Source organism: Mastomys coucha, unplaced genomic scaffold (genome assembly GCF_008632895.1).
Source record: "Mastomys coucha isolate ucsf_1 unplaced genomic scaffold, UCSF_Mcou_1 pScaffold6, whole genome shotgun sequence".
Classification (NCBI taxonomy): Eukaryota; Metazoa; Chordata; class Mammalia; order Rodentia; family Muridae; genus Mastomys; species Mastomys coucha.
Window position 1 is genome coordinate 54,376,649 of NW_022196912.1, and position 15,932 is coordinate 54,392,580.

General features: G+C 40.1%; 1 protein-coding gene across 4 annotated transcripts in view; it reads left to right on the forward strand.

Annotated features, from left to right (window-relative positions):
• Nucleotides 1-11,408: 11,408 nt before the first annotated feature.
• The window catches only part of Etv1 (ETS variant transcription factor 1), an 89,518-nt gene continuing 84,994 nt past the window's right edge, over nt 11,409-15,932 (forward strand). The window contains exons 1-4 of one of the 4 annotated variants that reach the window (XM_031355743.1): nt 11,409-11,515; nt 13,502-13,633; nt 14,439-14,526; nt 15,862-15,909. In XM_031355743.1, the coding sequence (XP_031211603.1) occupies nt 13,589-13,633; nt 14,439-14,526; nt 15,862-15,909 (181 nt within the window). In that variant the 5' untranslated portion in view covers nt 11,409-11,515; nt 13,502-13,588. Of the gene's footprint in view, nt 11,516-11,537; nt 12,129-12,588; nt 13,081-13,501; nt 13,634-13,744; nt 13,960-14,438; nt 14,527-15,861; nt 15,910-15,932 lie in introns of those variants that run through there. The other 3 variants (XM_031355745.1, XM_031355742.1, XM_031355748.1) reach the window with 3 other exon arrangements.

Consider the following 15,932-nt stretch of genomic DNA (forward strand, 5'->3'; position numbering starts at 1 on the left):
CTCTCTCTCTCTCTCTCTCTCTCTCTCTCTCTCTCTCTCCCTTCTCCTTCTCCCTCTTTGTCCCTATCTGTAATGCTCAGACTGGTAACTCAAACTCCACCTGTGTCTATCCTCTCCAGTAATTGGTTGTAGGCATTTTTATTTAACCAATGCTTTTAAACTGGGGAGTAAGGATTGCATAGCAAAGGCTGATGCACATGGGCATTTGATCTTCTTGGGGTAAGCAGATCTTTGGGTACAGAATTTATCGGATAATACAAGCAGCACCAAACCAGCCCCAGCCTTAGATGACCAGAGAGATGTGACTATGTTAGTGCCTGCTACCTTCAACCACACCTTTACAGTCATACCTACCTCCGAGAGCTGCTGTTGCTCTCTATCTTCACTTCCGCGGCTACTTCTGAGATCTGAGTCACAGAATGTTAGTTCTGATAATGCCGGAGGGATTTTAGTTTTGTTTTAAATTCACTTGTATCCAACTCATCATGTCTTAAATCTTCACCTTTTTTTGTTCTTTTTTTTGCCCCCAGGTAACTTCCTAATCATTCCTAGCTCTGGTTCTAAGGATATACTATGTCTCTGGCCTTCACCAGCACCAAAACATACACATTCAGATCTACACATACTCGGGTAATATAAAATAATAAAGTAATCATTTATTTTTAAAGAAAGAAAAATGTTTCAGGCAGTGGTTGTTTATTCCTTTAGTCTTAGCCCCTGGGAGGCAGAGGCAGGCAGATCTCCAAGTTTGAGGCCAGCCTGGTCTACAGAACTTCCAGAGAAACCCTCTCAACAATCCCCCCCCCAACAAAAAAAGGAAAAAGAAAACAATTTTACATGAACATAAGCACTGGCCTTAATAGAAATATAGGTGCACAGGGCAAGGATATTATACTGAATATGAGTATAAACTACAGAAGCTGCTCAGGCTGACATGTATTAAATAGTGTGCTGTGTGTTTGTGTATGTATGCATATGATTTTGGTAGCTTCTGAGGTTGCATGGTTCAAAGATTTGTGGATTCATTTAAATGGTAAAATGGATGCTATTGTCATTCTTGGGCTGCACTGAATTTGATTACAGGCTGATAAGGTATAACTGTAGGTCAAAAGGATTGCATAAGAGACTTAAGTACAGTTTTTTCTTTCTTCCTTTCTTTCTTTCTTTCTTTCATTTTTTTTTTTGCTTGTTTGTTTTTTGGGTGTTTGTTCATTTGTTTTGTTTTTGTTTTTGTTTTGTTTTTGTTTTTGTTTTGTTTTTTTGTGTTTTTTTTTGAGACAGAGTTTCTCTGTGTAGCCATGGCTATCCTGGAAATCACTCTGTAGACCAGGCTGGCTTCGAACTCAGAAATCCACCTGCCTCTGCCTCCCAAGTGCTGGGATTAAAGGTGTGCGCCACTACTGCCCAGCTCTAAGTACAGTTTCACTCTGAACAAAGTTTTTGTTTTGTTTGTGAGATTTCTAGAAAACTTCATGTTTAACATCTGAGAAGGAGTAAGTCTGTTCTCAAAGAGCATGTACAATTAGGAATCAAAACTTGTTTTGTTTCTATTATATTATTCTTATTTGAAATATCTCTATGAAAATGGAGTATTGCTTCTGTTTATGCAACTTCTAAAAAGTTTAATTGTGCTGGAATTTTCTTTAACAAATATGTATTCAGAGCTCACATAGCCTGTGTTGACATCAAGCTTTCCATATAGTTAAAGATGGCTTTGAATTTCTGATGCTCCTCTTCCCATGATTCCCTGTGCAGTGACTAAAATCACATATCACTTAGCATGGTTTATGCGGTGCTAGGGACCAAATCCAAGTTTTCACAGGCACTTTGCCAATTAAGCTACATCCCCAGTGCTGTGTAGAAATCCTTGACTTTCAGTGGACAAGAAATAGAAATCAGAGTCCAGAATACGCTGGTTCCTTTCCCATGTTCCCCAATTTTATTCTGTCTATTTTGTGTCAGTAGAATGCTTGCCTAGCCTACTCCAAGCATTGGATTCAATCCTCAGAACCTCAGAAACAAGTACAGACATAAATAAAAGAGAATAAGATCATAAAACAAAACAACTAATGAAATGAAGAGGACTTGGCATAAATTGGCAGCAATTAGCACACAACTGAGAGGTAAGAGCTTAAGAAAATGTATACATAAAATAGAATGGCATAGTCTGTCATAGATAGCAAAAAACATGTGCATGCCTATATTGAGGATGCCAGAGGAGAGCTGTGGGTCTTAGGCCTCAGAGACTGCGGCTTACCTTATCATATATATATAGGCTGGGAGTAGAGGGTGTCTTTTACTGGTCTGAGCTCGCTCAGCAGCCTAAGGGGGATAGTCTGTGAGTCCCAAGGACCTTCCTGTCTCTCTTTCTAAAGCACTTTAATTACAAGTGTGTACCACCATATTCAGTGTTGTTTAGCATGGGTTCTGGTCATTAAAATTAGGTTCTTCTGCTTGCATAGTAATCATTTTACCAAGTGAGCTATCTCCCTGAACATTAATGACTGCTAAATAGCGAACTCAGTCTGAGGAAGTAATTTTAAACTCTACCACATAAGATTTTTACTACACAAATCTTTGTCCTACAATGTCAAATCCATAAGTGATACTATATCTTGAAGTTTTGCACTTCCTTTACCTGAACAACTTAAAAAATTGTCTGCCATGGTAGTGTATATCTGTAATTCCATGACTCGGGAGATGAAGACAGAAAGGTAGGAGTTCAAGGCCAGCTTAGGCTACATATCAAATGTGAGAGTAGTGTGAGCTTTATGAGATCCTGCCTTGAAATAAACAAAAATGAATTTATTAACAACTCTAACAATCATTTAATGTTTCTATTTGGATGTTACTCTAGAGTGATGAGATTGTAATCTGAGTGTGATAAAATCTCTGACCTGGAATCTTATCTCTAATAGCAGGAAACAATTCAATCTAGAATGTATTATATTTCACACAATGAAAAAGACAAGGTTCTTTTGTCAGTTTGTGTTACTAGGAAAATCAAAGTCCCTTCTTAGGCTTCTTAGTCATGTTAATTACAAAAAAATCTCAGAGTAGAGTCAGAAAAAATTTTACTAGTGTTTAAAAGAAAAACTTTAGGGCAGGTAAGCTATAAATCTTGACAGGGAGATGGAGATAAGGGTGACGAAGAAGGAGAGAAAACCATGCTACACGATGAACAGGCAGCTAAGGGCTGGGAACGAGGGTCTCAGAAAAGTGACACTAAGAATCTGTTAATGACCACTAGTGCTTCTAGCTTCCTTAGACAACCCAACATTCTCAACAACTTAATTCAATTCAAGAGAAGCAGGATTTAGAGAGAAAGAAGGAATACATTCCAGCTTGCCTTGAAAATGCTAAGATCTCTAGTGATTGACTTGGCTAATATGTGACAGAATGCCTGAGTTAGAAAAATTTAATGGGCAAAATTCCACCAATTTAGGTATAAAACAATTAGCTTTTTATTTACTTTTATGATGAACTGGGCAACATCCATTTTCCTAAGTGGAAAAGGATATCAATGAGTTGAAACCCATGGACAACTTTTAGAAGTAGAAAAAAAAAATAGTAATAATAAATGTGGCACCACTGACAAATGATTGGTCACTTTCCCTCTTTTTGGTTTTACCTTTGCTTATTATTCTTTATTATTATTTTCAATTAATTATTTTATTTATTTGCATTCCAAATGTTGCTTCCCTCCTACTCCCCCCTCCCAAAGTTCTTTACCTCATCCCCCTTCCATTTTGCCTCTGAGAGGGGGTGCCTTACCCCCACAGCATTTCCCTTTCCTGGAGTATCAAGTCTCTACAGGATTAGGTGCATCTTCTCCCACTGAGACCCGACAAGACAGTCCTCTGCTACTTATATGCCAGGGGCTTTGGTTAGTGGCTTAGTCTCAGGGAGCTCCCAGGTATCCAGGTTATTTCCTATGGTATTGTCATTCCCTTCACCTCCTTCAATCCTTCCCCTAATTCTTCTGTAGGGGTTCCCAACCTCAGTCCAATGGTTGATTGTATCTGCCTCTATCTGTCTTAGTCAGCTGCTGGTAGAGCCTCTCAGAGGACACCCATGCTAGTCTTCTATCTGCAAGCACAACATAGCATTGGTAATAGTGTCAAGGTTTGGTACTCCCCCCAACCCCCATGGGATAGATCTCCAGTTGGGCCAGTCGCTGGACCAGCTTTCCTTAAGTCTCTGCTCCATTTTCATCCCTGCATTTCTTTTAGACTGAATAAATTCTGAGTCAAAAATTTTGGCTGTGGGTTGGTGACCCCATCCTTCCACTGAGGGCCATGTCTATCTCCTAGAGATGGTCTCTTCAGGTTCCATCTCCCTACTGTTGGGCATTTCATCTAAGGTCACCCTCAGTGGGTCCTGGGAACCTCTCATCGTCACTTTTCTTATGAGAACAATAAAGACTCATGCTGCAGTGGTGATCTGGCTATCTTTTCCTAGTAAGTTTACATTATAGAACAAATAACTTGGGCTTTGGTGAAGAGATGTGGGATTTCATCACAAATGACCCCCACTGTCTTTTAGGTCTGTTGTCTTTTCTTCAACAGGGAAATCTGACTGGGCCTAAGCTCCCCTGAGAGACCTTTTTCTGTTTTATCTCTTTTTTCTTACTTTAGGATACTGACTTGGTGACATATACCATAGTAAGTAATGTAGACCCCAGGAGGTGTTCAGGATTCTTGGGTCAAAGTAATGTGGTAACAATGAATGTAGATTGATTTAAGTGTCTACAGTTCACAGTAACTTAGAACTCAAGAGTAGATAATAGATGCTTTTCAAGTGCAGACAATTTGAGAATTAATAATTTAGAATATTTTTGACTGGAGATTCGTTTCTGAATGGACAGGCTATTACTAAATGATGATCGATGTATTAAAAGATGTGACAGTATTTTAGTGCATTGATAATGCTGATAACAAACAAGATGAGTGAAGGATACTTCTTCCTTTTGTAAGATTGACATGTAAGAAATAACCCACATTATATCAGGAAAGAACTATTTTTAACTATTTAACTATTTTTAGCTATTTTTAACTATTTAATAAATGTGTGGCCTTTTCCTCCAGTTTAACTGATGACATTATTAGCTTAACAGTTACACGGGGTATGGTTGTGTATGACTATCATCTCAGCACTCAGGAGGTGGAAACAGAAGGATCACAAGTTCAAGGCCAGCTTCTACTACTTAAAAAGTTCAGTATAAACTTGGGCTAAATCATGAAAGCCCTTTTCACAAAATAAAATGAATAAAAGAAAGAGGATGAAAGAGAAAGACAGAGACAAGATTGGAGGGAGACAAGGAAGGGGAGGGAGAAGGATATAGATATGACTAGATGTCAATAAAAATGGTTTGATGCTGCATTCATGCTCAGGAAAAAATGCCTATGTTTTAACTTGAAATGAAAATACCTGAGTGAAGCAATGGAATTCTTGCTTGAAGACCTTCCTGATAATATTGCCTTCCTTTATTAGTACAAAAGATGTCACAAGTGTCACACGTAAATGTTCCCTAAGAAAGATAAGAATCCATTCATAAAAAACCTTTTTCTAGGTAAATGATGTTGCTTCCAATCATGCATGATAAACCAATGAACACTGTTATTTGATATCATCATAACAAGGAGAACAAACCCCTGAGTTTTATTTAGAATGTGTCATACAGATACAAGGAAGATTTGTAGCTTTCTTTGATGTGCTCACATGAAATGCCTGTAGTCAAACGGTTATTTTTAAGCTTGAGAAGAAACTCAGGACAAAAGGAACATTTTAAATATAAAAGGGAATTCAGGAAGATCACAAAGAAGTAAAATCACTATTACAAAGTTCAAAGCCACATTGTTCTTCAAATATCAAGACGCTGACTTAAATATCATTGGTGACCCTTTTTCAAGGGAGACTTTCTAGGGTTTAAGGAAGTGATGGACACATGGCCACTCTTTGGCCCCTTTTAGAAACGGCTTGGTTTTGGAACACTATTATGCTTTACTTTCTTGCAACCAAGTCTCCTGTTGTGTCAGACTTTTGAACTCAGAAAGGAGTTCTTAACAGCAAGATAATGGGTAGGCTGTGACAGGCATCAAGTCAGCTGACTACTAAAGCCAGGGAGAGGACTCTGAGGTGTCAGTTCTCTGTCTGAGCGGCAGACAATCCCTTGTCAGCTTTAGAAACCAACGGTTGGCCCCTGTATGGATGGGAGCCAAAACTTTGCTTTAATTTTGAGAGAAAGTCGGGGTGCTTCTGGTGTCAAGGATAGTCCTACAAGCTCTCCATAAGATTGTATGGGCAGATCTTAATGAAGAGTTGCCCAGAGAAGGGATCTGTATGGTATAGTTAGAAAACCCTCTAAATGTACATGGATGGGGACTTGTGCAGCAGTCCTGGTCTACTAAGCAATTCAGTTTGTTGGTTTATTTCCTCCTTGTGGAAACTTCAGAAAATAATATGTATATGCAATATGCAAATGTGGAAACTGACACTTGGAGAGAAGCAATGTGACCTATGTTGAGATGTTGGACTACACTTCCTTCCAATCTACGCCTTTTGAATTCTATTGTTCTAGTACTCTGGTATAGTGTGGGTGTGTGGTTTTCTTTTTCCCCCACAACTGATGTGCTCAGCAAAGTCATTTATTAGGAATATAAAAATCATAGGATTGCTTTTATGGGGTTTCAAGAAAGTCTACTACAAGCCTTTCATTTAATAAATAAGAAAACCCAAGAGGCAATAGTTAACTGGGATTCCTAGTCATCTTCATACACTTTGTTGTTACACACATCAATATCACATCCCTAGAAGTCACAGAGAATGTATGTTTTTGTGCCAAAGAAAGAAGATCAACTGGTACATTTGAAAATTAGTTTCACTTCTGTGTCACTTTTAAATCATCATTTAAAATTGTTAAACCAAAATTTTATTTCCCAGCTTTATTGAAGCAAGATTTAAAATTACAAAAAGATGAGTGTAGTGTCCATAATGAATTTTACTTTCAAAATTACAGTTGAAACCTGGAATTTCATATATGTAACCCAAATGCCTCCTATTAAGGCATATTCCCAACCACTACCTTCCTCCTCTCTTCCCCCTCCTCCTTTTTCTTCCTCTTCTTTTCTACTTTTTATTTTATTATTTATTTTTCTGTGTAGCCCTAATTATCATGAAGCTTCTTCATGGTCCCATTTTGAGTTCCTACCCTGACTTCCTTTATGGTGGATTGTGATCTGTGGTAGGAATACATGAGACAAATAAACTTTCCTCCTTAAGTTGCTTTTACAAAGTTTGTCTGCTTGAATTTATTTGCCTTTATCAGTGTTTTGTCTGCATTTGAGTAGAGCATGTCTACCACCTACATTCTTAGTGCCCCCAGACACTGGATTCCCTGGAAATGGAGTTACAGAGTCCTGTCACGTGGGTTAGAGGAGGAACCAAACTACTAGCCCTCAGCAAAAGCAACAATGAGCCATCCCTCCAGCCCCTACCCCTACCTCCCAAAACACACCAAGTTGCTTTAGGTCATGGTCTCTACCCAACAACAGAGAGTGAGCTAGTAGAGGCTGGTATATTTTGGAGGAAGCCATTCAGAAACATGCCATCTATTTATCAACTCATTCACTTGACAATATTCACAAAACCATCGATTGTGCCTCTCACTAAGAACATTAGAGCTTCAAAGAGTTTATCAGTAGGTAGGTGGTGACTAACTTTACCACAGGACACAGAGCTCAGAGAAAAACCCCTTAGAAAACAAATAGTGTGGATCTCTCTAGTGTTCCCATGGTGTTCATAACTAGACCTAAAAAAAAAAAATGTGAGAATATGTGAACTGTACATAGATACATCTGTCTTTACTCACACTCTCTTCGTTGTCCAAAACAAAATATATAGTACCATAGATTGTTTTTCCTGGTTTGTTTTCTTTGCTACTTCTTTTAGAAGTAAGTCACAAAGACGCAAGCAAATAGAAGCATGCACAGATAGAGAGAAATTCATGGGTGGCATATCAAAGTCAGTACAGAAGTACAGGAGATGATGGAAACAAGAGACATAGAAATTGAAAAAAAATGCACAAGGGCAAAACTGAGAGCCCATGTCCCCACGTACGGAATGCGAGCCCCTTCAACAGTACTTCCTGTTGGCAATTTTCTTCCCAAGCTAGTGTTTTTCTGTTGGAACACAACAGAATTTTCCACATGGGGATTCTGGCCCAGTGTTACCAGATCCTCCCATTTGTGTAGGTTTACAGGTATGGGTTATTGGGCATATTTGAATTTTAAATGTTTTCTGTAAATTCCCCATGAAAGTCAATGTGTAGGCCACACAAAACGTATCTGGCTAGCACACTGAGAACTTCCCCTTTCACCCTTCAAAGAAATTAGCCCAGGGTTCCGATCCCTTCACCCTTGCTCAAGCTCACAGGGCCCAAGACTATGAACACATCTAGGAGCCTGAATTTTTAATGACTTTATTATGTCATCTCATTTGAGAACCAGGAAAATCACATACTGGGGGAGGGAGAGGTACATAATCACATTTGAATTTCAAAGCATTATACTTCATTAAATCTACCACTTTATGGATGGGATTATATTACATCCAGAGTTTTTCTTTTTACATGTACTACTGTGGCTTTTGTGGAACTTTTCAGGTCAGGATTATTGGCTCCAACTTTATGGTTTAATAGATAGTTCATAGTTTAAGGACCAGGGGATAATGAGCACTTAACTTTAAAATGTTTCACAAAGTACCAGTTTAAGATGCAGTATATGTGACTTTCTTTGCACTATCATTCGATTTCTGGGCGTTAGAAAGTATTTTCTGACTTCACGGTTGACAGACTTTCGGTAGGTGACAGTAGCAGTGGATGCAGAAGGAGGTTGTCCTCTTCTGCATCTCTCTCTGACAGTCTTAATGCTCACCCCCCACATTCCCACATCCCTTGTCAAAGACATCCTCATAAGGTTATCAGTTATCTTTCAGCATGCAGAGGAGACACCATATTTTTCTTTCCATGATTTTCACATCGCCTACTATCCTATATAATGGTGTGTCTTATCCTGATCTATGTGATGTAGTCCCATGTAAAAACTAGGTCATCAATAACTCACTTATATAGTCTTTTGGTAAAATGAATTTTAAAAACTGCTAGTTTGCTTAATAATAATAATAATAATAATAATAATAATAATAATAATAATAAGTTGAGAAAACTTCTTTTTACTTTAATCATATTTGTAATTTTATTTTACCTACTATTTTTTGTACCACAGAGGGGAGTATGTATGTATGTGTATTTATGTGTATGTGTGTGTGTGTGTGTGTGCGCGTGTGTGTGTTTCTGTATACTTGGCTGGAACTTGCTGCCTAGACTAGGCTAGCTTCAAACTTCCAGACATTCTCCTGCCTCTGCCTCCTAAATTCTGAAATTAAGGCGTAGGCACCTTGCCTACTATTTTTTTTTTTTTGTATTTTAATTTTCCTACAATTTTCTTAGAATACAAATCTCATTTAGGCATAAAAATAATTTTTAATTAATTATTTTATTTATTTACATCCCAAATGTTGCCCCTCTTCCTGGTCCCCCCTTCCAGAGTTCTTCACCTCATTCCCCCTCCCCTTCACCTCTGAGAGGGTGCTCCCCTTACCCATACCCCTTCCCCCTCCCCTGTATTTCCCTTCCCTGTTTTGCCTGCTATACTAAACATTATTTTTAAAAAAGTAGGACCATGATAGTCTGTATTTTTTCTCAAACCACTTTTAGAAATCCAATTACTTAACATCCATTTTTTATGCCATAAGTCAACTGTAGACAAACCACTAATGTATATTACTTTACTTCATAAAATAGTAGCAAAGGAACTATAAAGTTTTAAATAGTTTTATATGCAAGTTAAAAAACTTTCCAAACTTTAAAAACAACAACAAAGAAGGGACTGGTGTGTATGTGAGTGTGCATGTGTGAGTGTATGTGTGTGTGTGTGTGTGTGTGTGTGTTGTTCTCTCAAGACTCAAGGCTCTTATTTCAAAACCCAGATGGGATTTCAAAATACAAGTAAATAAATGTCAAAGCCTCTTGGCCTCTGTGCTGCCATTCTATGTCTGAAATCTTGCCAAAATGAAATTTTCCATTCAAGAAGGACTGGAATGCACTAAACTGATTTAAAAGACATTCTTAAAAACTGGTGGAAACTTTGTGCAACTTCTGAGCACCTCTTGTTGTTCGTACAGCTGCTTCAGTGGACGTTTCCATGGTAAGTAACACAACTGAAAATTAAATTCTCAGTGCTTTCCTTTCCTTCTCCCACTGAATTTATTGTTCTTTTCCTCCGTGCCAAGGGTAGACCATAACTAGGCATTAGGCTAGAAGCTAATATTTCACTAAGGAGCCAGGAGTAGAACAAGGATGAGTGGAAATATCTCACTGTGAGGGCAGAGAAAGAGAACGCGGGCCGAGAGAAGGGGCATGGTTCAAATGTTCGGTTGCAAAAGGCTCATAGTTAGCTCAACATTTTAAACTTCTCAGAAGAGTTGTAGATACACAAGAACTTAACTTTCAATTAATGTGGGAGTCAAATAGTTAACAGGTAGGGGTCCATCTGAAGAACTGCAAAGGAGAAATGTGGAGAGACTGCAGTATGATAGAGCATCCTAAAAGAAGAGGCCTGTCTGTCAAGGGATGATGGACTTTGGAACCTAGAAATTGGCAGTCTGTGAAGACATGCACCAAAAGAAGTTGGGGAGAAAATGATACTGGGATAAATCCAAAGTAGAAGAAATGAGAGCTACTGAACCTTAGAGGAGAACGCTGAATAGTTTCTACATAGCGAGACAGCTTGCACATTTAAACAGCCACGTGCTGAAGAGCAAGGAAAAGTTACCAGTCCTTTTTAAGCTTTCTTTCCACTCTCAATTCCTTCCTTTTCAGGATTTTCACTTAGCCACGGCACCCCGGAATTATACAGTGTGAGAGTTCCCTTAGCCTAGACTTACTTCCTCTCCCTCTCTCTCTCTCTACTGTTCTTCGACAGAAAGATACTTCCCCTCCTCTACGGTCATTGGTTCCAAATGTACACAAGGGGAAAGCGACGAAAGGAACACTCACAGACACCCGCGCGCACCCGCAAAACAACAACAAAAACTTTTGTGGTTTGGGGTACTTGGGCCTTTGTTGTATCTTTTTCCTTGTCCCTCCACGCCCCCAACCACGTGACCCAGAGATTGGGATTTTGTGAATGGAGCCGAAAGGTGGATGGGGGGGGGGTGCATAGGCAACGCCCCCTGCTCGAAAGCATCCAATCCGCTGGCGGAGCGCTGCGGGGTCAGCAATAAACAACAATGGACTGGAAATCCACGGTTCCTCATTGGCTTCAGGGACAGGCTACCGGGGCCTTTCGAGAAGCTCCGCCCTCTCCCGGTTGCTCTGGTTACCTGTCCTGCTCTGGCCTCATAGAAAGGCTTTGGAAACTGTTACCACCTTGTCTGGGGTTTGCAGACTGGCGAGGTACCCACGCTGTTGTCCCCTGTTCGGGTTGCACCCTCACAAAGTCTTGTAGCGTTTGAACGCACCCCTCGCCCGGACTCTGATACTGTCCTCTCTCAAAGTGGATGCTCGTGACACACTGACTAGTCTCCGGGCAAGCATTGTGTGTGCCCTGGAAGACTACACTTTTCCCAAGATGAAGCGCAGAGTAGTTTTGTCATAAGCCACACTCTTTCTCGGCGGGTCTGGAGTGCCAGGCGCGTACTCTCCCATTTTGATGTTTCCACCATGTTCCATTTAAGGAAAGAAACTTTCGAATAGAAATTGAGAGCTACACCACATTGCTCAACGGGGCTAAACAGCTGCTGGAAAAGTCCTTTATAGTCCCCAGCTCTGGTCCCCGCCAGGATCTCAAGTGACTTTTAGCACCGTGAAGCCCCTGCCCCAATCCTCCCTGGCCTCCAGTTTTTGGTCGGGCAGCGGCTGCAAAGAGGACCCATCAGAACTAAAGCCCAGTGGGCAGGCAGCTTCAGACACTGTCTCGCTTCCAAACGTCCCATCATTGTCCTTGTAACCCGAACCCTCCTAGCTCTCCCCCTACTTCTTGGTGGAGGAAGTGAAATCCTCAAGTACAGTAAGTGACACCCTCCGCCTCTCTGTATACATAACAAAAGCTCCGGAAACGGCGGGGACAGGGGGCGGGAGGGGGGCATCTGAACTACCAAGTCCTCCCCCTCCCCTCTGTGGCCACAAGAGGTTTATTTCCTCTCTGCACTCTCCCGGGTGAATCTGATTTTTATACTTTCCTCGCCCTCACTGCTACATACTCCTCCGGATCCTCTCTTCCAGCGCCACCTCTCCTGTGAAGCAGCTTCTCTCGCTTGCTTTCTTTACAATATTTTCATGTCCAACGGACGAAAAGAGATCATTTTTGTTGAAGATGTATTAAAAAAGAAACCTTATAAACCCTATTACAGTGGTGATAAATGTTGAAAAAAAAAAAAAAAAGCTTGGACCGAAAGCTGCTGGGGAGCAAGGCTGGAGCGTGTGGTGGGTGGACTCCGGGTCAAAGGTAGAGAGAAAAGGGATTATGGACACTCAAATCTGTACCCGAACCTCTACGACAGTGCTTTAAGGACATCGGCCTAATAATGGACCAAACAACGCTAGAAATGAGAACTGGTTGACTTTGTAGACTAGGTTTCAGTATCCCTCCGGTCTTAACAAAAACAGCGAGTTAGGAAGGAAGTAGGTTTCCTCAGTGGCTTTTCCTGGGTGCGGACCCTGCGACTTCTCCCAAGTGGTCGCTTAAGCACAGGGACGCAGGAGACCCGAGGGAAGGGGCCGAAAGCTGCCTGATTGACAGCCCGAAATCTGATCTTGTGAAAGAGACGTGGAGCCAATGGGAGGCAGCGATCCATCAGTTTGGATTGGAGGCCCCTGGAGGAGAAGTAGAGGAAAAACCACCGAATTCAGCTCTGTCAGAGGCGCTTTCGGCTTCCAAGGGGAAGTGCTGGGCAATAATTAATGTTTTTATTAAATTTGGAGGGAATTTTTTGCAGCCGTTCGCCTAGCGTGGCCTTCAGGTGGGTATTTCCAACAACTTTTTATGTCTCTCCAGATAATTGCATGGTTGTGGGTTGCAAAAACTATTCTTATGAAAGAGGTATCTCCGTCTCTTTAGTCCCGTTAGGTGAAAAGCAAGTCTCGTTGATCGCCATTGCTAGTTTTGCACACGTTTGCGAATCAGAGCTGCCTGGGGTACACTGACCGAGCAGAGAACATCCAGAGTGTAAATAAATACATTACTTCTTGTTAGGATTTTTGATACGACCGAAAGTATGTAAATTGTGAACTCTCTTGGCTCTCTTTGGATCCAGGTGAAGAAGGCGGCGTAGGGGAGGGTTATTTTTGTGAATGGGGCTGTCGAGGGTAATTAGCTATGCAAATGCAAGAGCTTCATTCATGATTTTTTTAAAGCCTAAAAGCCATCTTGTTCCCCTCTAGGTTGATAGAAGTCCAGATCCCGAGGAAATCTCCAGCTAAATGCTCAAAATATAAACCACTGAGCTAATATTTGCGAAGAGGAGCAGAATGGATGGATTTTATGACCAGCAAGTGCCTTACGTGGTCACCAACGTGAGTGATCAGTTCGAAAGTTGCTGTTTATAAACTTGACTCGGACGGGGGTGGGGAGAGCGAGAGATGCGAAGGGAGGGGGCAGGGGGTTGGGACTGCAGACACTTTATCTGCTTTGTTGCCACTGTAGGGCGACTCTGCCTCTAGAAGCCCTATCTACAAAATGAGCTTACCTTTGAGTGATCCGGATAAGGCATAGTTTTGTTTTAAGACCCCTTCTTCTGGTTAATGTGTCCACGATGAGTGCAAGAGGAGACCGAGGGCAGCAGCAGCAGCTGCACTCAAAGTTTGTGGCTGGGTTTATCTGCCACATTGAAAAGAACGAAGTTGAGACAAATGCTGACAATTTTGTGTTTACATGGGGTGTCCAGGGGGTTTTCTTTCCCCCCTCCCCTTCTCATTTTCTCACTTTTCCCAGTTTTTCTTCTTCTCTTACTGCGGGTGGGCGGGGGGTGCTGTCTGAGAGAATGGAATTCACTCTTTTAATCTGGAGTTGATTCAGAAAAAAAAAAATTAAGTGTTTTAGCTTAATGTTTTGATGCTGAGATTACGTGTAACCAGGATGAGTATAAACAGGAGTGTTAGGACATGCTCTGGGAAGCGACTCTCCTTCGCTGCTGAACTCAGCCTGAGCATTCACTGTCAAAGTCAGACAATACATGGTGGAGTTCTATCAACTTTTTTTTTTTTTTCCTACTCAGAGAGAGGATCCAGTAGGCTTAAGTTATGCATGCATGTTTTTTTTTTTAATGTGTGACATCTGAGATTTATATTCTTTTAAAGGATTTTATCTTTCCCTTTGTAGAGTCAGCGTGGGAGAAACTGTACCGAGAAACCAACAAATGTCAGGAAAAGAAAATTCATTAACAGAGATCTGGCTCATGATTCAGAAGGTGAGGTTTGATTCTGAGCTGAATGTCTCTTTATTTTACTGATACTCTCTACCCTCCAAAGGGGTACATCTCAATCTCATCTAAAAAACAGTAGACACTGAGACATGGACTGTCCATGCAACCACTCACACTGTGAGTTTGCCTTGGAGACTGTTTTATGGTCTTGTCACAAAAGTAATGAGAAGAAAATAGACAGGCAACAGAGACCTTCTTATTTTAAACAGTATTTTGTGCTCCTTCTTGTCCATTTGACAGATAATTCCCTATACTGAGATAACAATTTCAAACTGTAACACCCTGGGATAAAGTAAGCAGCTATACCCACTGCTTATGTTTTTCTTTCAACTTTATTACAAGTTAAACAATATAAATGGAAGCCATATACTATTGTTGAAATTTTATGTAAGTTTGATGACTGTATTTTGAAGTCATAGCATTTGTTGATAGGCCTTAACATGTTCACTAGATCAAATTTAAGGCTTATAGAATACTTATTTAGTAAATTAGACTGTAGATTCTGCCTATAAACTGCTGGTAGGAGGTCAATATATTATGAATTATTTCAGCCCTGTGGGGCCACTCATTATGGATTGAGGAAACTTAGACTTAATTACTAAAGTTCACATTGAATTTAATTAAGTGGACTGAATTCTAAAACTTCATCAAATTTTCATTCTCATTAGATACTTTTCTTCCTACCCTCCCCACACACACAAATGGCAGAATATAATTTGGAATTGATAATAAACCAAAGCAGGTCACTAATGTCTTTGACTTTTATAAATCTGCTAAGTAGAAATTTTTCTTGAAATGCTTGTATTTGAAGTTGCACCCTGTGTTTATGTTGAGCTATTTGGCTGGAAAATGTAACTTGGGAATTAGCTCAAGTTCTGTTGGTATTTTGTACATAAAATTAAAATGTAAAAGTTCTGTCTTTCTAATATTTACCTCACTTCTATTTTACCAAGAGTTAAATGATCTTAGGAAGGGATTCTATATATAAATCATCTTAGTGAATTTCAGTGTATGTGTTTTTTTCTTTTCCTGAGCTTCTTAATTATTTTGAAAAAAAAAAAAAGAAAAAAAGAAGGTAATTTGATTTAGTTGCCTAAATATAATATTGCTGAGTTGCCTTAAGAAATCTCTTAAAGTGTCCCTTAATTGATGTCATAAGTAAGCAGGATTATTGAGATACTTGAGATATGAATCCTATGTTCAGTTGATGCTCCCTAAATTAAAATCATATTGAATGGCAATGTCATGACAAAACATTTTCATTTAAGGAAGCCTGTAGACTGTTGAGTCTCATGTTTGTGTGTCTGACTTGCTTTTTAGAACTCTTTCAAGATCTGAGTCAGTTACAAGAAACATGGCTTGCTGAAGGTAAGAGGAGAAACTGTCTTTAA